Source organism: Procambarus clarkii, chromosome 87 (assembly GCF_040958095.1).
Source record: "Procambarus clarkii isolate CNS0578487 chromosome 87, FALCON_Pclarkii_2.0, whole genome shotgun sequence".
Taxonomy (NCBI): Eukaryota; Metazoa; Arthropoda; class Malacostraca; order Decapoda; family Cambaridae; genus Procambarus; species Procambarus clarkii.
The window spans coordinates 20,361,179-20,382,862 of record NC_091236.1 but is presented as its reverse complement, the minus strand read 5'-3'; the positions used below and the strand labels follow the sequence as shown (position 1 = coordinate 20,382,862).

The window sequence follows — 21,684 nt, the reverse complement described above, 5'->3', positions numbered from 1 at the left end:
TGCGGCTTTTATCATGTCGAATTACTGAACATATGTCAACACAAATTATAGCCAAGTTCTACCAATATTCGTTGGTACAAAACATATCTTTTTATAACATTGTAATGTATGGTATTTCCAAACAAATGCTCCATGCAATTTCTTTACGATTTTATTTATAATTTGAACGAATTCATGTCAATGAATTCACACAAGCAGGCAGTATAACACCTCGCTTTGGTCACTATGTGTGACCCCTGTGACGGTCTACTGTGTGTGACCCATGTGACGGTCAACTGTGTGTGACCCATGTGACGGTCCACTGTGTGTGACCCATGTGACGGTCAACTGTGTGTGACCCATGTGACGGTCAACTGTGTGTGACCCATGTGACGGTCAACTGTGTGTGACCCATGTGACGGTCAACTGTGTGTGACCCATGTGACGGTCTACTGTGTGTGACTCATGTGACGGTCTACTGTGTGTGACCCATGTGACGGTCAACTGTGTGTGACCCATGTGACGGTCTACTGTGTGTGACCCATGTGACGGTCAACTGTGTGTGACCCATGTGACGGTCAACTGTGTGTGACCCATGTGACGGTCAACTGTGTGTGACCCATGTGACGGTCTACTGTGTGTGACTCATGTGACGGTCTACTGTGTGTGACCCATGTGACGGTCAACTGTGTGTGACCCATGTGACGGTCAACTGTGTGTGACCCATGTGACGGTCAACTGTGTGTGACCCATGTGACGGTCTACTGTGTGTGACCCATGTGACGGTCTACTGTGTGTGACCCATGTGACGGTCAACTGTGTGTGACCCATGTGACGGTCAACTGTGTGTGACCCATGTGACGGTCTACTGTGTGTGACCCATGTGACGGTCAACTGTGTGTGACCCATGTGACGGTCTACTGTGTGTGACCCATGTGACGGTCTACTGTGTGTGACCCCTGTGACGGTCTACTGTGTGTGACCCATGTGACGGTCTACTGTGTGTGACCCATGTGACGGTCAACTGTGTGTGACCCATGTGACGGTCAACTGTGTGTGACTCATGTGACGGTCTACTGTGTGACCCATGTGACGGTCTACTGTGTGTGACCCATGTGACGGTCAACTGTGTGTGACCCATGTGACGGTCAACTGTGTGTGACCCATGTGACGGTCTACTGTGTGTGACCCATGTGACGGTCAACTGTGTGTGACCCATGTGACGGTCTACTGTGTGTGACCCATGTGACGGTCTACTGTGTGTGACCCATGTGACGGTCTACTGTGTGTGACCCATGTGACGGTCAACTGTGTGTGACCCATGTGACGGTCTACTGTGTGTGACCCATGTGACGGTCTACTGTGTGTGACCCATGTGACGGTCAACTGTGTGTGACCCCTGTGACGGTCTACTGTGTGTGACCCATGTGACGGTCAACTGTGTGTGACCCATGTGACGGTCAACTGTGTGTGACCCATGTGACGGTCAACTGTGTGTGACCCATGTGACGGTCTACTGTGTGTGACCCATGTGACGGTCAACTGTGTGTGACCCATGTGACGGTCAACTGTGTGTGACCCCTGTGACGGTCTACTGTGTGTGACCCATGTGACGGTCAACTGTGTGTGACCCCTGTGACGGTCTACTGTGTGTGACCCATGTGACGGTCAACTGTGTGTGACCCATGTGACGGTCAACTGTGGGTGACCCATGTGACGGTCTACTGTGTGTGACCCATGTGACGGTCAACTGTGTGTGACCCATGTGACGGTCAACTGTGTGTGACCCATGTGACGGTCAACTGTGTGTGACCCATGTGACGGTCAACTGTGTGTGACCCATGTGACGGTCAACTGTGTGTGACCCATGTGACGGTCAACTGTGTGTGACTCATGTGACGGTCAACTGTGTGTGACCCATGTGACGGTCTACTGTGTGTGACCCATGTGACGGTCAAATGTGTGTGACCCATGTGACGGTCAACTGTGTGTGACCCATGTGACGGTCAACTGTGTGTGACTCATGTGACGGTCAACTGTGTGTGACTCATGTGACGGTCAACTGTGTGTGACCCATGTGACGGTCAACTGTGTGTGACCCATGTGACGGTCAACTGTGTGTGACCCATGTGACGGTCAACTGTGTGTGACTCATGTGACGGTCAACTGTGTGTGACCCATGTGACGGTCTACTGTGTGTGACCCATGTGACGGTCAACTGTGTGTGACCCATGTGACGGTCAACTGTGTGTGACCCATGTGACGGTCAACTGTGTGTGACTCATGTGACGGTCAACTGTGTGTGACTCATGTGACGGTCTACTGTGTGTGACCCATGTGACGGTCAACTGTGTGTGACCCATGTGACGGTCAACTGTGTGTGACCCATGTGACGGTAAACTGTGTGTGACTCATGTGACGGTCTACTGTGTGTGACCCACGTGACGGTCTACTGTGTGTGACCCATGTGACGGTCTACTGTGTGTGACCCATGTGACGGTCTACTGTGTGTGACCCACGTGACGGTCTACTGTGTGTGACCCACGTGACGGTCTACTGTGTGTGACCCATGTGACGGTCAACTGTGTGTGACCCATGTGACGGTCAACTGTGTGTGACCCATGTGACGGTCAACTGTGTGTGACCCATGTGACGGTCAACTGTGTGTGACCCATGTGACGGTCTACTGTGTGTGACCCACGTGACGGTCTACTGTGTGTGACCCATGTGACGGTCAACTGTGTGTGACCCATGTGACGGTCAACTGTGTGTGACCCATGTGACGGTCAACTGTGTGTGACTCATGTGACGGTCAACTGTGTGTGACCCATGTGACGGTCAACTGTGTGTGACCCATGTGACGGTCTACTGTGTGTGACCCATGTGACGGTCTACTGTGTGTGACCCACGTGACGGTCTACTGTGTGTGACCCATGTGACGGTCAACTGTGTGTGACCCATGTGACGGTCAACTGTGTGTGACCCATGTGACGGTCAACTGTGTGTGACTCATGTGACGGTCTACTGTGTGTGACCCATGTGACGGTCAACTGTGTGTGACCCATGTGACGGTCAACTGTGTGTGACCCATGTGACGGTCAACTGTGTGTGACTCATGTGACGGTCTACTGTGTGTGACCCATGTGACGGTCAACTGTGTGTGACCCATGTGACGGTCTACTGTGTGTGACCCATGTGACGGTCTACTGTGTGTGACCCACGTGACTGTCTACTGTGTGTGACCCATGTGACGGTCAACTGTGTGTGACCCATGTGACGGTCAACTGTGTGTGACCCATGTGACGGTCAACTGTGTGTGACTCATGTGACGGTCTACTGTGTGTGACCCATGTGACGGTCAACTGTGTGTGACCCATGTGACGGTCTACTGTGTGTGACCCATGTGACGGTCTACTGTGTGTGACCCACGTGACGGTCTACTGTGTGTGACCCATGTGACGGTCAACTGTGTGTGACCCGTGTGACGGTCAACTGTGTGTGACCCGTGTGACGGTCAACTGTGTGTGACCCATGTGACGGTCAACTGTGTGTGACCCATGTGACGGTCTACTGTGTGTGACCCACGTGACGGTCTACTATGTGTGACCCGTGTGACGGTCAACTGTGTGTGACCCATGTGACGGTCTACTGTGTGTGACCCACGTGACGGTCAACTGTGTGTGACCCACGTGACGGTCAACTGTGTGTGACCCGTGTGACGGTCAACTGTGTGTGACCCACGTGACGGTCAACTGTGTGTGACCCGTGTGACGGTCAACTGTGTGACTCATGTGACGGTCTACTGTGTGTGACCCACGTGACGGTCAACTGTGTGTGACCGTCAACTGTGTGACTCACGTGACGGTCTACTGTGTGTGATCCATGTGACGGTCTACTGTGTGTGACCCATGTGACGGTCAACTGTGTGACCCATGTGACGGTCAACTGTGTGACTCATGTGACGGTCTACTGTGTGTGACCCACGTGACGGTCAACTGTGTGTGACCCGTGTGACGGTCAACTGTGTGACTCATGTGACGGTCTACTGTGTGTGATCCATGTGACGGTCTACTGTGTGTGACCCATGTGACGGTCAACTGTGTGACCCATGTGACGGTCTACTGTGTGTGACCCATGTGACGGTCTACTGTGTGACTCATGTGACGGTCTACTCTGTGTGACCCATGTGACGGTCAACTGTGTGACTCATGTGACGGTCAACTGTGTGACTCATGTGACGGTCAACTGTGTGACCCATGTGACGGTCAACTGTGTGTGACCCATGTGACGGTCAACTCTGTGACTCATGTGACGGTCAACTGTGTGTGACCCATGTGACGGTCTACTGTGTGACCCATGTGACGGTCAACTGTGTGTGACCCATGTGACGGTCTACTGTGTGACCCATGTAACAGTCAACTGTGTGACTCATGTGACGGTCTACTGTGTGACTCATGTGACGGTCTACTGTGTGACCCATGTGACGGTCAACTGTGTGTGACCCATGTGACGGTCTACTGTGTGACCCATGTGACGGTCAACTGTGTGACTCATGTGACGGTCTACTGTGTGACTCATGTGACGGTCTACTGTGTGTGACCCATGTGACGGTCAACTGTGTGACTCATGTGACGGTCTACTGTGTGACTCATGTGACGGTCAACTGTGTGACTCATGTGACGGTCTACTGTGTGACTCATGTGACGGTCAACTGTGTGTGACTCATGTGACGGTCTGCTGTGTGTGACCCATGTGACGGTCTACTGTGTGTGACCCACGTGACTCCTAGCAATTTACCCAAATCGGAATAATGGCGAGGCTTAATAGCTAAAATTCGAGGGGGGGTTCAAGTTCCACAGATGGGACAGTGGTATTGGTCACAATGACTTGTGGCGTTTGTTTAGGCCACTGACCAACCATTGGGGTTCAGTAAACCACATCTCGGTTTTAACTAACTGTTTTAAGGGTAAACTTCTTGACAGATAGTCAGCTGGATTGTCCTTGGTGGGGACATGTCTCAGTTTATATCAAGTTGACAACTCTCGTATTTCCCCTAACTCTGTTACTGACGAAGGGAGTTTAATTGTTGTTGTTTTTTACCCATTGTAAGACTGCCTCATTGTCTGGCCACACTACTATCTCACCAAAGTTAATATTACTGAGGGTCTTGATCAGGCAATGAGCCAGCCTTACACTTACTAATAAAAGCAGTTATCTCCACTTACTTCTAGCCATAGAAGTAAGTAAAAATAATTGCTGAGTGTTAACTAAATAGGCTACTGTACAATACTCTTTGCCGGAGGCATCGCAGAACACATGCAAAGTTTTGTGTAAATTCAGTCCTAAGGCATTACGAGGAAATTTATGAATACTAAGTTTATTAAAATCCTTGGTTAATTGCTGCCATTTGTCCTGCAGATCATTTGGCAACGGATCATTCCAACCCATATTAATCTGCCAGCACTCCTGCATGAGGAGTCTGCCCTTAACTAATATAGGGTTAAGTAAGCCTAAAGGCTCTAACATAACTGACATGAGAGTAATTTCCATATGGTTAGGGGTGAATTGTTAGTTTCCACTAGCCGGCGCCTGGGATCGAACCCAGGACCACAGGATCACAAGTCCAGCGTGCTGTCCGCTCGGCCGACCGGCTCCCTAGTGAGGATGTGGCCCCCAAATAGGACTGACGCGAACTTATAGGTGATGAAGTCGCTGTTAGTCTTGTGGATTCTTTACCCAGAGAAATTTAGTGTTCGCAGGTGTCCCTCAAGTCCATATTTTTGTCAAACATAAACACCAGCAAAAATCGCCCAGGTTCTGACTGGATTTTGTTAGTGTGTTTGGCCTTTTTCTATATATAAATATGATTAAATCCTTACGATTTTCGTCAGTTGTTTTATTCCTTGTTTCTCCATTGTGACGGTAAAGCGTTAGTGTTCGGCTGTTTCAAAAGCTGGGGGCAGGGCCTCGTCACATCACAAAAAAAGAGAGAAAAGTTTGTCCTTTCGTCTGTGGTAAGGTAATGGGAAGACACACAAAACACAAATATATAAACTATAAGGTTTTAATTACTCTAGAAAACAAGACATGAATAAAGGCAATCTCGTAAAATTCAAAACAGGTCAACAAACAAAACAACATGAATAATTACTGGCAATGAAAAGTTACTCTAAGACAAGTAAGTTACAGTGATAGCAAAATAAAATAATATGGGTGCTGGAATACTGGCTTCAAGCTGCCACCTCCCTTAGTACACGAAAGCCAAGGCTTAGTCTACCAGCGAGAGATGTCAACTTCATGGAGCACAAAGATATTCTGACGAGACTGGCACGCTGCAGCCCAGACGTCGACTTGTGGTGGTGGCAGAGGGCAGGTGCGACGAGACACCAGCCAATCAGCAACAGGCAGGCAGAGGATGAGCAGTTTGCTGGTTACGGGCTGTGGCCAGGTGTCGGGGTGTGCTGGGTACGATTTGCTCTCTGGGCAAAACGTTTGGCGATACTGGTGGACGTATCTTCTATATAGTATCTTGTACTTTGACATAATGATGTAGGGAAGAGCAGGCTCAATCTCTCTTGAAAGAGATTACCGTCACACCATATATAAAGTAAAACCAAGCTATTGAGTCCTGTGAAGTGACGGTGGTGGCAGGTCATGATTTATCTCCGACGGTGTGGTAAGGGCGCGGGGCCCCCTGTGGTAATCCCTCAGAGGTCCCTTATTGTGGAAATAATAAGAACCTCTAAATTAAGGTGTGACAGGAAGGACAGAATGTTAGTGATCGATGTGGCAACATGTCAGTTGATTAAGTAACGTTCACATATTAGTAATACTCTACTTTCCATTAACATGTGTAAAGTGAACGTTACATATTGGGTTTGGAGACGGTCGTTTGAAGTACATTACATAACTACATAGTCCAAAAGTACTCTTAGGATGTTTTTCCATATTATGCTCATTATATGTGAATCACATACTGGTGATTGTTGACTGTACACAATACTGTTTCTTCTTGGCTGGTTATAAAGAATGTGATGTGCCAGAGGACTAAGTATAACATTGTTTACCCTCCCAGCCTCGACACCAGCCCGTTCGTGCGTCACACTTTCTGGTCAACTACAGTGCTGGGCTTCTACTTGATGGTGTCCAAGGTCGGCATCTACCAACCTGCATACCAGAGGTTTGCCTCTCTCAGAACACTCAACCAAGCACAAGGGTAAACATTATTTTTCCTTACGTTCAATAGTGGTATATATCTCTCACTAACAACTGCATGGAACGCGTAATTTCCAATGTTTGTGTGTGTGTGTGTGTGTGTGTGTACTCACCTAATTGTGCTTACAAGAGTTGAGATTCGGCTCTTTGGTTCCCCCTATCTACTGTCAATCAACTGGTGTACATATTCCTGACCCTATTGCGCTCCATGTATTGAGTGCCTTACACAGGTCTCTAAATGCTATTTTTTATGTTGCCATATGCCCCTGATGTTATCCTCTTGATGTGGGCTTCAGGTGACAGGTCTATTGTGATATAAACCCACAGGTTTGTCTCTGATTCTTGAAGAATTTAATCTCCCATACAGTATCTTATATCTGGCCTCCTGCTCCCTACACATGTTTTCATTACTTTACATTTGATCAAGTTAAACTCAAAGAGCCATTTGTTGGCCAATTCCTTCAGTTTGTTCAGGACATCTTGAAGACTCATGCTATGACATCATCAGCAAACTTTGAGAGGAATGAGTCTATACCTTTTGGAAGATAATTTACATATATTAGAAACAGGATAGGTCCGAGTACAGAGCCCTGTGGGACTCTGCTTGTAACTTCACGCCAATCTGAGGTCTCGCCCCTCACGGTAACTCTCTGCCTCCTATTGCTTAGATAATCCCTTATCCACTGGAGCACTCTACTAGTTACTCTTACCTGTTTCTCCATCTTATGCACCAGCCTCTTGTGTGATACTGTGTCAAAGGCTTTCCGTCAGTCCAAGAAAGTGCAGTATGCCCACTCTCCTTTTTCTTGCTTAATCTTCGTTACCTAGTCAAAGAATTCTATTGAAACTGTTAGGCAAGATTTACAATCTCTGAACCCATGTTGGTGGTGTCACAAAGTCCCTTCTCTCCATATGTGTTACTAAGTTTTCTCTCGCGATCTTCTCCATCACCTTGCATGGTATACAAGTTAAAAACACTGGAAGGCAGTTCACTGCCTCTTGCCTGTCGTCTTTTTTGTATATTAGGACTGCATTAGCCGTCTTCCAAATTTCTGGTTGGTCACCCGTCTCCAGTGACCTACTATATACTGTGGAAAGTGGCAAGCAAAGTACTTCTGCATACTCTTTCAGTAACCATGGTGAGCTTCTGTCCAGACCAGCAGCCTTTCTCTCGTCCAGATCCAACAGATACCTCCCTCATCTTTGGTAATTTCGAACCTTTCCAAGGCTGCCTGGTTTCTCCTACCTCTCCTAGTTCAGGGACTTTACTTCGTTCTATTGTGAAGACCTCCTTGAATATCTCGTTTCGTTCATCATACACCTCTTTGTACAGGTACAGATACAGGTACCTGTACAAAGGTTCACCTCTGTGTACCTGTCTTCACTCGGTCTGTTTCATTACCTGTTCTTTCACTGTTGTTTGCCTCCTGACGTGATTGCGGAGCAGTTTAATTTCGGTCTTGGTTTTATTTCCTATATCATTTTCACACTGTCTCTCTGCTTTTTTTCTCACACTGAGATTCTCATTCTTGGTTCTCTGGAAGATAAAGGATTGGTCGTCACACCGATTATGTATTCAGTGACAGAGGCTCTGGGCTTGATCCCGGAGTCAACCCAAATTATTACAAGTTATAATTGATCATGAACATGCGGGAGGGGGACAGTACTTCAGAATGAGGAGTGACCAAAAGACACGCGTACTACCAACAATATATTTATTCAACAACTGACTTACTAATACACAATGACATACGTTACGTTACTCAAGAGTGTCACATATCAGAGCTATCAACACGTTCCCATCGTGTTGTGTCACATCAACAGCAAGACTCCGCTCCCACCACTCTGAGAGGTGCTAATGAGACCACAGTCACAACTCTCTGGACACGTCATGAACAAAAGTGAAATAACTGAACAGTAAGTGAACACTCTGGCAATAACGGCACAAGCCACTGACAGTATCAAACCTTCATCAACACACTAAATTGCCACACGTTACTGAATGCAAAGACACTGTCACTAAGACACTGCCAAACAATACCAAGGTGTCACTAAGACAACAAACAATAACAAGATTTCACTAAGACAACCAAACAATAACATGGTCAACAACACCAACCAACCCCCTTCCTGACCCCCAAGAAGCCATCACCCTGACCCATATCAAAACAATACTTGATAATATGATACGAAATCATCCAGTCGTCCAAGAAATAATGCAAGAGGAAACAGAACTTGGGAACGGCCTTGATCAAATTAAAATGACACAGGACCAAATCCTCCAGCTTCTGCATCAGCAGAGTCCATCATGTGAAGGCCTAACATGCCGGAGTCTGGTACTAGGTGATGCTGCACAAGCTGCCATGATATATGACAGCAGACACAACAATGATTCCATAACATCAGTGCACACAGTACCCCTAGTGCACCCAGTAGCACCAGTGCACACAGGAACACCAGAGCACACTAACACCAGAGCACACTACCACCGGTGGACACAGTAACACCAGTGCACACACCAGTCACCACAGAATACACAATAACAAAAGTGAACATCATAATAATGCTCAAAGTGCATCAGTTAGCAAACAACTTCAAAATGGATACTAACAGTGAAGAACATCTCACTATACTACAATTGCAGTGAAGTTCGCAACAGAATTAATGACATCATACGGTACGCCCGTGAACACCAAACTGACGTCATAGTGCTACAAGCAACACTAGTGGGTGATGACTTCAACCCAAGACTCAGCGGTAATCAGAAGTTCTCCCCTCCAGCAAAAGAAAGAAAACGGGGCCTCACTACCTTTGTAAATAACAACATTCCCGCTCAGATTATTGATGACCTGCACATGGGGGATGAGTTTGAATCACTGGGAGTAACCCTTTACTTAAACAATAATGCTCTACATATAATCAACCTATATGTGCCACAGAGTAAACTTGACCTTGACACACTGCCTGAGTTTGTTAATGAAGAACCTACCCTGCTGGTCGGTGACCTTAATGCCAAGCACCCATATTTTGGTGCCAACTGTCATCAGCCCAATGTCAATGGACGGAAACTGTCACTCTTTGTCAGGGGAAGTGAAAACCTTAGGGTCCTGGGTGATGAACAGCCAACTCACCTCAAAGGAGGAAGATTAGACTATGCTCTCCTGCTGAATGCACAGGACACGGATGCCAGTACACACATTGTGCACAGTTTATGTAGTGACCCAACACCATTGGGCGCTGATTACCACCGTCGACATGAGCAAGAGAAGGAAAGAGACGAATGAAAGAAAAAGGTTATCACTCGGACCAGATATGAGGCCGCACTTCATAAACAGGATGAGTGACTGGTTCACGGAATACCAAATCCCAGAAGACATTGATACATTTGTTGATGACCTTAATTACCAAATTGAGAGCTGTCTAAGAGTTCCGCGCAGTACGACTGGGCGCAGTAACCCTCAGAAGAAGAAAATAAAATTATGTGAGAACGATTACATAAAGATGCTCAATGCAAATGTTAGGAGCATGAGTAGAGAGCACCGGAGGCATTCCACTGAAAGCAACCAAGACCTGTTTAAAACTGTGTCAAGTAGCCAGGGAAGAGAAGATTTGAAAGCAGGAAAGACAATGGCTTGAATTCACTAGCTCCATTGGAAGGGAAATATCTGAAAGACAAGTATGGGCAAAAATTCAGATTGCTAAGGGAGGCAGAGCCCGGCCTGCGGCTCACAAAGACCCCCAGGGTAAGGCTGAAGAACTAATTCACAAGTGGAGTGTTACAGCATCCTCCTCCTCCGTCATACTGGGAGGCCTGGTCGAGGACCGGGCCGTGGGGACACTAAAAAAAAAAAGCCCCGAAATCATCTCAAGATAACCTCCTCCGCCCTCCCTGCAGAAGTAAGCAGGGAACAGTTCCTCCGACATAATGACAGAAGGATTAGGATAACAAGAGCACTGTCTAGTGATGACGAATATGGGGAACCAATCTCAGCCCAGGGAGTAAGGGGGGCTATGAAAAAGGGTAAAAGTACAGCACCTGGTGAGGCTGGCATCACCTACGTCATACTTAATGCACTGTGTGACGTGTCTGGGAATCTGCTACTCCATCCGTTTAACAAGTCATTCCTAAGTGGAGTGTTGCCCACAAAATGGAAACATGCAGTAATTGTCCCCATACCGAAACCCAATGACTCTGACAATTACAGACCTATCAGGCTCATGTCATGCGCTTGTAAGATGATTGAAAGGATCATCCTAAACCGACTGTTGCACAAAATAGGCAGGTTAGGGGAGGGGGTCAATGGATTTGTTAAAGGACGGAGCACAGCAAATTGTATAGTTAATTACCTGGCTAATGACACAGCTAGGTACTTTGTATTTGTTGATATCTAAGGAGCCTTCGACAAAGCACAGGGGATTGCGATCCTGGACGAGCTTCCATGCATGTTTGTCAAGGGGAGACTCATGAAATGAGTTGAAGACTACCTCACAGGGAGGAAAGCCAAGGTTTGCTTCAATGGAGCAGTCTCCAGAACAATGAATATGGAACTCGGGACCCCCCAAGGAGGAGTCTTAAGCCCCACACTTTTCAATGTACTTATGAACGCCATTGCAAATATTGATTTCCCGGTAGGAACACAAGTGGGGTATGCAGATGATGTCCTAATACAAGCTCCCACCTTGGGAAAAATTAAACAGTCCATTGAACTCCTCGGAAGGAAATGCATTGGGTTCCGTTTCACTCTCTCCACAAACAAGACAAAAACATACTCTCATCACAAGCGGGGGAGAAAATGAAGAACTACAAATTAATGGTGTAACACTTGAATGGGTTGACCCCTACAGGTACCTTAGCGTCACTGTCGGCTCTAACAAGGGGAAGAAAGAGGAGCTCAATCAACTCATAGGAACATGCAAAAGTCGTCCCAAGGCACTGAAAGCTATGACCTGGAACGGACATGGAGCCTCTATTGCACAGACACAAAATGATGTACACAGCCTATGTGCGCTCCGTCATAGACTATGCCGCACCAGTTTTGTGCACCTACTCTCAAAGCTATATGAAAAGGCTCGAAAGCATTCAAAATGAAGCCATGACAATCATTCTTGGAGTTCCACGAACTGCCAAAGCGTCTAATCTACGAGAAGAGTTTTCCCTCCACAGTCTTAAGGCAACCTCTCTCGTTCAACACCTTGTAACCTAGGTATTTGACTACCTAGGTGCTAAGACTACAAGGCGCCGTAACTTGATCAGTTACCCGAAACTCCAGAGAGAACTCTAGAATACATTTCACTGCCACAAAAGTATAAGAGAAAACGAAAGGAAATAAATAAATAGTGAAGTAATTAGTGAGGGTTTGGGGTGAGAGGTAGGGAGGAGCGAGGAGGGTCATTAGTAGTGAGAGTTTAGAAAGGGGTGGAGGGAGAGGTGTAGATAGGTAGAAGTAGAAGAATAGATAGTAGAAGTAGAAGAGTAGATAGTAGAAGACGAAATGCTGCCCTCCATCCATTCTAGATCATCACATACAAGACAAGGAATGGAACTTGTCTGTATCACAAATATTCACAAAAGATGTTATCAAGAGGTCATTATTAGTATGTCCCATCTTTATCATGTACTCATTCTAAACCATGAAACCAGTAATCACAGAGGCTTTCTCACCTCAACTCAAAATCTCTAGGGAACAATATAAAGTCCATTTAAATAATAAATGCAATTATATTTCACATGATAACTATCATAATCTAAGCAATGTTCAAGATCTATATATGTAAAGTGAGTCATCCTCCAAGAATCTGAGAACACTACAACTGACTGCCCCTGATCATCACACAACACTTGTAAAACACGACTAAGTCACCTTAATGTTCAACTCACCAAGTGTCTGCCTATAGCTGGATAGAGGGGGGGGGGGGTGTCTATAGTTGAGCAGAGACTGTCCCGCCCTGCCGGCCGACAGCCTCCCTGCTAGGGCCGTCTTCTCTGCTCTGCTGACTGCCGTTCTGTCTGTCTTGTTAATGCTCTCGAATCGATAGCTCTCCGAGTATATATTGGGGAACCTAGTAACTAACTCCGCCCACAAGTAGATAGCCTCCGGCTCTCTACCAAGACACTCCTTAAACGTCGGCATGTTTGAAGGCTACCAGGCTCCAATTATAAGATTAGTGGAAGTAAGGTGAAATTTGCATGATCTGACTTCAGGTCACTTGGTGGTCATTAACTCTTAGAGGTGTGAAACTCAGGCCGACCAAGCTGGCGCCTTCTCAAATTCCTGTCTGTGACTCATGTATCTCTATGTATGTATTAAATACAACTAAACCAAACACTTTTACAGTGTTATATCTCCCCTTCTCCCCGAAACAAAGTTTTTGCAACACTGCTAAAGCAAGCTTGCTGTGTGCAACAACTTTATTAACGAAAAAAATACATTCTAGCTAAACAAATATACATCATCCTACTCTAAAAAAATGAAATATATAGACAGACGTCCATTGTCTCTGGCTGGGCGACGTCACTGCTTGGTCTTGTAGATAATCCTGTACCACATTTCTTCAACACAACTGCCTCCGTCGCTTCTCCGTCGTTAACGCACAACAACCCTACAACCCTTGGCCAACCAGGAAGCCGTTACTACTTGAACTGCGCACAGGACCGTGGAATTCGGTTGTCCCAGCTGGTCTGTAATTGGCCCTACGTCAGTCACCATGAGAGACGTATATTGGGGTTCTTCACAGCTATAGGGACTACAAGTTTCTAGACCTCATATAGTTGGCACAGTAGAAATCCCATCCTACTCTTCTCCTCCCTGTTGCTCCAGCACGCCTCCTTCAGAGAGCCACTTCTTACAGCCACATCAAGTCCGCACGACACAGGAAGAATCACTCAACAGAGCAACATGCTTGCAAGAGGGGCGGCTAGTTAAGGCAAACGATCCTGTCTTGCAATTACGCTCTATGCAATGATGCTGACACCAGCAAGGGACACTAGGCATCGTGTCTCACTCAGCTTGTCTTATCTTCTTCTTCTTCCTTCTCTCTTCTTTCTTCTCTCTTCTCTCTTCTTTCTTTCTCCTCCCATGGGTCTTTGACAAGCAGACCTGGGGTCCATTGGGGTCCATCCGTCCTGGGGTCCATCCTGGGTAGACCGATGTTGGTGGGACAGACTGGAGTCGTTGTTGTTCCTTTTCCATCTTTACTGGGTCGTCTGGGGTCGTCTGCAGAACGACGTGGGGTCCACTGGAATCCGTCCGTCCTGGGGTCCACTGGAATCCGTCCGTCCTGGGGTCCACTGGAATCCGTCCATCCTGGGGTCCACTGGAATCCGTCCATCCTGGGGTCCACTGGAATCCGTCCGTCCTGGGGTCCACTGGGGTCCATCCGTCTTGGGGTCCACTGGGGGTCTGTCCGTCCTGGGGTCCACTGGAATCCGTCCATCCTGGGGTCCACTGGAATCCGTCCGTCCTGGGGTCCACTGGGGTCCGTCCGTCTTGGGGTCCACTGGGGGGTCTGTCCGTCCTGGGGTCCACTGGGATCCGTCCTTCTTGAGGTCCGTCCGTCCTGGGGTCCACTGGGTAGACCAATGTTGACCGACCGAGAGGGCTGCATCTTGGGGTCCCCGGGGTGGTGGTGGTGGTGGTGGAGCCATGACCTCCAGGTAGTGGGCTGGTCGTGGTGGTGGTGATAACCGCCCGTGAGTATGGTACACAGCAGCCGTCTCCCTCTTTTGTATGTGCGCCTCGCCTCTCTTCTGGCTCCAACCTGTGAATGAACAGAAAGGCGACAATACCGTGCTCCCAAAATGTTATGTGACCCTGTAGTTTGTATAGGGTTTACACAGTCCAGTCATAACGCTCTCCTCCTGGCAACAACTACACTTAAATTTTTAAAATAATCCAATTAACTCTGAATGATACTGACTTGGTGGAACATAAGACAGTAACAGAGTAAAGTTTAGAGAAGAGAGAATAAGGTCGTCACTACTTTTAACTTGTCACCTAAAACCAATCTCCACAATAAATATCCATACTAATAGAGACAAAACACTAGCCTAACTTAACTGTACCGTTCTTAATCTTAAGTACTTAATTAACCGTTACTCCCACCCTTAACCTACAGCCACCTACGTGATCCAGAGTGTTTCCCTCGCTTCTCCGCGGGTCAACAACTCCAAACTTTTGCCACCCCTGTGACCAGACTATCTAACGTCGAGCGTCCTCAGCGTGAAGTCTACTGACATACTAAGCCTCCCCCTAGTATGCTGTACAATACCAGTACACCTCGGGTTATTGCGTTCAAACGATTTGGCTGCTTGCTCGTTGCAGGGTGCGGTCACGGCGTTGGCGCTCTCTCAGTTGTTGGCTGACGTCTGGTGCGAGCAGGTCGCTGTTGTTGGTGTGTGGTGTGCCGGCTAGCCTGTGGGGGCAGCTGGCGTTATGGCGTCGTCGGTGACGCGGATTCGGAGGGTGGATTCTGCAGGATTGGAGTTCTCGGCGGCTGCTGATTGGGCGTTGGTGGAAGTGACGCTTTTGGATGTTTTCCAGGTGGACCTGCTCACTGTTTACGGCCTTGAGAAGATTTCTGACAAGCGTGTGGTGATCAAGTTCTCTGCCCCTGGTCCATATCAGCGTTTTGTGAGTGATTTTGCTGGGCGTTCTCATCTGCTCCCGGGCTCTGCTGGTACTGTGGAGGTGTCGGACCGGTGTGTGGCGCGGACGTTTGTCAGCATCCATGGAGTTCCCTTCGATTTTCCCGAGGAGGTCCTTTGCACCTGCTTCTCTCGGTATGGTACTGTGTTCACTCACCGTATAACCTGCCTCCGCTCAGGCCACCTGTCGGGCTTGAGGACCAATGTGCGGACCCTTGGCATGCGCTTGACGCGTGATATTCCTTCTCAGGTCAAGTTCTACGGCTTTAACATGCGGGTTTTCTATGAGGATCAACCACGCACCTGTTTTCGGTGTGGTTTGCGAGGGCATCTTGCGGCCGGTTGCACTGCTTCCGGGATGGGGGAACCAGCTATCTTCCAGGAGGGTGATTTTCCCCCCTTGAGGGTTGGGGGGGCCAAGCCAGGTGGTACAGAGACCGTGTTTGTCCCCCACGGCCCCTCCTCGTTGTTGGTGCCTTCTGCTTCGACTGATCCTACTCCGGCTGTTCAGCAGTTTGACCCACCTGGCTCGTTGGTGTCTGATGTGGCGCCCTCACTTCCTGTGCACGTCGTCACTGCGGAGGTTCATCGGGCTTCAGATGTTGCTGCCATGGAGACAGGTACGTCTGTGGAAGCTGCTCCATCGTGTGTAGGTGGGAGTGGCGATCCTGCAGGCCCTTCGTGTGGGGTTGCTCCTTCGTCTGGTGGCCGTTCATCCGACGTGGTTGCTGCTGCTCCGGAGGTGCTGCGGTCCTCTCGTGGCTCTAGAGGGCCTTCCCCGGTCGCGACGTCGGACCAGCCCCATCGTAAGCGGGAGGCACGGGCGCGTTCCTCTGACAAAGGTCCTCCCATTAAGCGAGGGGGGTCTACGGCTGGAGCTTCTGTGGTGTGCGCCCCTCCTCCTCCTCCCTCTGGTGGCCTGATGCGGTCTGTTGCACCCGGGGCCCCCCTCTGGGGGCAGTGACGCCCCAGAAGCAGTTGTGGTTGATCAGTGGGTGGTGTCCTCTGGTGTGGTAGGTCCTGGACGGGATGCGCTGTCGTTGAAGTTTACAAAGTCTACAAAGAGTGCGAGCGCCGACGTTCCTGTGGGGCCCTCCTCTGCAGGGTTGCCAGATGGTGCGCCTACTGTTCCTACTGCCTCCCATGTGGGGGGCTCTGCTCCACCTTCTACGGGGGCGGTGGGGTTGGTGGGGTCCTCATTGCCTTCCTGATGGCGTCCTCTCTGACTTGTGCGACGCTGAATGTGCGTGGATTGCGTGACTTGGCTGTGCAGATGGGCTTGGTGGCTGTGCTTCGTGAGCAACGTGTAGATGTAGCCTTTATTCAGGAGCATAATGTGCGTGACTTGAGTGCTTTGTCTGGGTTGACTGATGATTTTCATGTAGTGCTTAATCCGCCGAGGATGTTCTTTGGGCGCACGCTGATGCTGTTCTCCCGGAGGGCGTCCATTTCCGTGCTTCACACGGAGATGGATGAAGATGGCCGGGTGTTGTTCGCTCGTGTGCGGTACCTCGGGGTGGAGATTCCCTTATTGACTGTGTATGCTCCTTCTGGCACGGCGCGTCGCAAGGAGAGGGAGGAGTTTTTCCAGGGTGGGCTGTTACACTTCTTGCGTCATGACACAAGGGACATGGTTTTTTGGGGCGATTTTAATTGTCACTCGCACGGGGTTGCAATAGTGCGCATCCGCAGAATGTTTCTCAGGCGTTGGTCTCCACCTTACAGAGTTGTGGGTTTCGTGATGCTGCTCTCATGTTTGGGGGCGATTTGGAATTCACCTTTGCTGCGCGAGGGGCGTGTTCCAGGCTGGATCGTTTTTATGTTCATGGGCGGGAGGGCTCTGTTTTTGCGTTTCGTACGGTTCCTGTTTCCTTTTCTGATCATTGTTTGGTTGTGGTGTGTGTTGCTGTTCATAGTCAGGTTCGTGTGGGGAGGGGTTGGTGGAAGTTGAATTGTCGGTTGTTGCATTGTCCTTGGGTGCGTGAGGCGTTTCGTGGGTGGTGGGTGGAGCTTGTTGCTCGCAAGTGCGAGTTTTCGTCTGTGTTGGACTGGTGGGAGTGGTGCAAGGTGAAATGCAAGTCCTTTTTTGTTGTGGTTGCGAGGCGTAAGGCGGTGGGGCGGTTTGGTTTGTTGCGCTTTCTTCAGGCGCGGTTGACTCGGTTGTATGTGTTGCTAAATGGTGGGGCTGATTGTTTTGATGCTATTTCGGTGTGTAAGGAGCGCATTTGTGGTTTGCGGGAGGAGTTGGCAGAAGGGGTTCGGGTGCGGGCTCGTGTTGACGAGCGTGTGTCTGGTGAACGGCTTTCTCCTTTTCTTTTGCGAAAGGAGAAAGACCTTCGGGACTCGGTTCTTTTCACCGGTCTCCAGCGTCCGGACGGTTCTGTTTTGTCTAACACGGATGGGGTCCTGTTGCATGTGCAGCAGGACTTGGGAGCTCTGTATGGGGAGGTAGGGGTGGATGAGGATTTGGCTGCTTTCTTTTTGCGTCACTGCTCACCCGGTTTGTCGGCTGCGGGTTGTTCTGCTTTGGTGAGAGACGTGTCGTCGGCTGAGCTCTGGGATGTGGTGTGGTCTTTCCGTTCCGGCAGAGTGCCTGGCTCGGATGGGCTCCCTGTGGAATTTTATGTGACTTTCTGGGATGTGATTGGGGAGGCTTTTTTGGAGGTGGTGCGATTTTGTTTCCTGACCTGTTCCTTACCTGCATCCCATTATGATGGGGTTGTGAGGTTGCTTCCGAAGCCAGGTGATTTGCGTTTTCTGTCGAATTGGAGGCCGATCACCCTGTTAAATGTTGATTATAAGGTTGTCTCGAAGTTGCTGGCAGGTCGGTGTCGGGATGTTATTGGTTCTGTGGTTTCGGTTGAGCAATTTTGTGGCATTCCGGGTAGGTCTTTGCTTCAGTGCAATGCTCTTTTACGTGATGTGCTTCTGTGTGCCTCTGAGCTTCGCCTACCTGCGGCGATGCTCAGCTTAGATTGGTCAAAAGCATTCGACCGTGTGTCGATGGGCTTTGTGCTGCAGGCTATGGAGAGGTTCGGGTTTCCTCCGTTGTTTCTTTCTTGGGTTCGTATGTTGTATGCCCGCTGTCATAGTCGTGTGTGCATTAATGGTTTTTTTAGTGCCCCCTTTGCCGTTCGCCGCTCGGTGCGGCAAGGGTGTCCCTTCTCTATGCTCCTTTATGTTATTTTTCAGGAGCCTTTGTTTCGTGCGGTTAAGTCATGTGCTTTGGTGGTTCCTCCGAGGCTGCCTGCTGGTCTCTGTTTACCGATCTGTGGGTATGCTGACGATACGGTTCTGTTTGTGGCGACCGATGGCTCTGTGGTTGCGGTTCAGGACCTTGTTCGGCGTTTTGAGCTGGCCACTGGGGCCCTTGTTAATAGGGATAAGTCCTGTCTGATGGGGCTGGGGAGCTGGACCTCCCGTTCAGTGTGGGCGGGGTCGTGGTTTCCAGTGGTCAGGTCGCTTCGGGTTCTCGGAATTAATTGGTTTAGCTCGTATGCCCAATCCTTGGAGTGGAATTGGGATATGGTGTCTCGGTCGGTTGAGGTGGCGGTTGGTTTGTTATCCTCGCATCCATTGACGGTTTATCAGCGGGCGATTGTTGTTACTAGCCAAGTGTCGGAAAATCCGACACCATTTAATATATCATACAGACAGATAATAGCTGTGTTGTATAAACAAGTTAACCATAGAAAACGTAACTTGTAGTGGAATTACCGTCTAAAGAAAACGGGATATCATCACCACATACTATTATAATTCACCACCTATTATGGTGGGAATTATTCTTAAATACATTAGTCTTTGGACTTTACCATCATAAAAACATCTTATATAAATTAACTTAATTATCAATATTAAAGTAGAGTAAATGTGACCCTTCTATCACCTTTGGACATCTGGACAATGTAAGCCAGGCGTCAGGGGAGGAAGGAGGGCAGCCATTGTTGTGTCACCTCCGAGACGTGTGGAGCAAATTTGGCTCCTATCATATCTGGACAATGTCGGCCAGGCGTCAATAGTATGGAGTGTTAAACAGCCATTGTTTATACTAGACTAGAGGCTCACAGGAGCAAATACGGCTCCTGTTAATTTTACTTGGACGTAGTGTTATGGAAACAAACCAGAAGTGTACCATTATCAACACGCTGTCTACAAATCAAGTTAAGTGTTCTTTCCGAAACCCATGTATCTTTCATTTATGGCCATTAATGTCATTATATAGGGTGTTCCAATTAGAGCACGTGGAAGCCTCAAACTAAAGGTAATTAAGCCAGGTCTTCAATGTTCCATGTACAGTTTTCTCTGATATAGCTTGTCATATATAGAATCTGGCTATACAGCTAGCGCCCTTTTGACAGGTCAAGACGAGGAAGCAAGATTTTGTGCACCAGTTACTGGGTGATGGAAGCTACCTCAAAGAGGATAATTTGGTGTCTACACCCTAGTTATACCTGGTGGACTAACCTGCTGTACTATAAGATAAGGAACCTTTTCAATGTATGTAGTTAATACTGTAGTTTGATTGGCTGCATATATATAAATATAAACCCCCCCTAATGTGTAGAGGATCGATTTGTGAGATTGAGATTATTGCAGAAATACAGTCCACTTAACATTATACAAATTGCTATCGAAGTATATAAATTAACGTAAATATAAATTCATATAAATTGAATAAATATAAATCTCACAGGTCGGTTCTCACATTATTTGGTCATCTTCGAACCGGATGACGGATTATTTGATCCTTTGAACCCACATTTGGTCATCTTAGTACCGGATGAACCAGTTAACCAGTGGATTCATTAAATATCTAGTGCAGTGTGATTTAAACAAAGCCAGTCAAGACGGCGGCGTTGCCTCGAACGAGTTCACGAGCCCCGCTCAGTTCAGATCTGCCTCATCAGCGGTTTCATGTACACCCACAGATTTGGTGGCTTGTTATTCCGTGAAATGACAGCGCTAACATAGAAGCCAGCCATATTAGTGACTGTGTCTTCGCGAGATTGTTCACGGATTTTGTGGTGTTAAATTTCGCGAGAGATTATCTACGAATTTTGTGGACTTTATTTCGCGAGGTCACTAATAATATTTAATACTTCTAGATAATATTAGAAGTTTCATAGAGGCTAATTAAGAGGCTATTATCAATAATTGTGTATATTATTTCTCCAAAATAGAGAATCATTTAATATATATTGCACTAGTGATCACAGTATAATATTTACTAATTGCCAACCCACAACAGGGTAGGATATTAAACATTGACTAGTTGAACTATTATTGCTCATCCTAGTCCCATTATTACCATAGTCAGTTGTACTATGTTGATCAACCTAACACCATTAATGAATGGTGCTGACCCTATTTTGGGTGTAATTTTTATCAACTCGAGTTGAGTTGTATATATAATAATTTACTTATGATCATTACACCTTTGAGTGATTAATTAGTGTCTCTACCATCCTAGGGTGATATAGAAGAGCTAACCTAAAGGTACTTCCATGACACTGGTTTATCACTCAAATCATTAGTGTGTATGATTGTATATATATATAATGTGTATTAATTTTAAGTGCTAACCTCTAGTAGAGGTAGGATTATTGCCTAGTGAGTGCAGATTTTACCCTAGGCTACCATTAGTGTTTGTTCAGTATTATGAGCAGCCCAAGTACAAGTCCCACAAGGCTTCACCAACGAGCCAGTATGGATAATGCAGGGAGAATGAAAAGAACCCTTGCAGGTCTTAAAGGCCACTTAACAAGACAGATCAAGAAATGTGAAGATTTGTCACAACAATCTCAAGTTGATTATGCTGACCTGGAAAGCTATTATCAAGCAGC

The 21,684-nt window shown here is 47.8% G+C and overlaps 1 protein-coding gene across 1 annotated transcript in view; it reads left to right on the top strand.

The window, feature by feature from the left end:
• LOC123751613 (sodium-coupled monocarboxylate transporter 1) overlaps positions 1 to 21,684 on the top strand; it is a 251,420-nt gene that overhangs the window by 48,893 nt on the left and 180,843 nt on the right. The window contains 1 exon segment of the mRNA XM_069317457.1: positions 7,055 to 7,195. Within this exon segment, the coding sequence (XP_069173558.1) occupies positions 7,055 to 7,195 (141 nt within the window).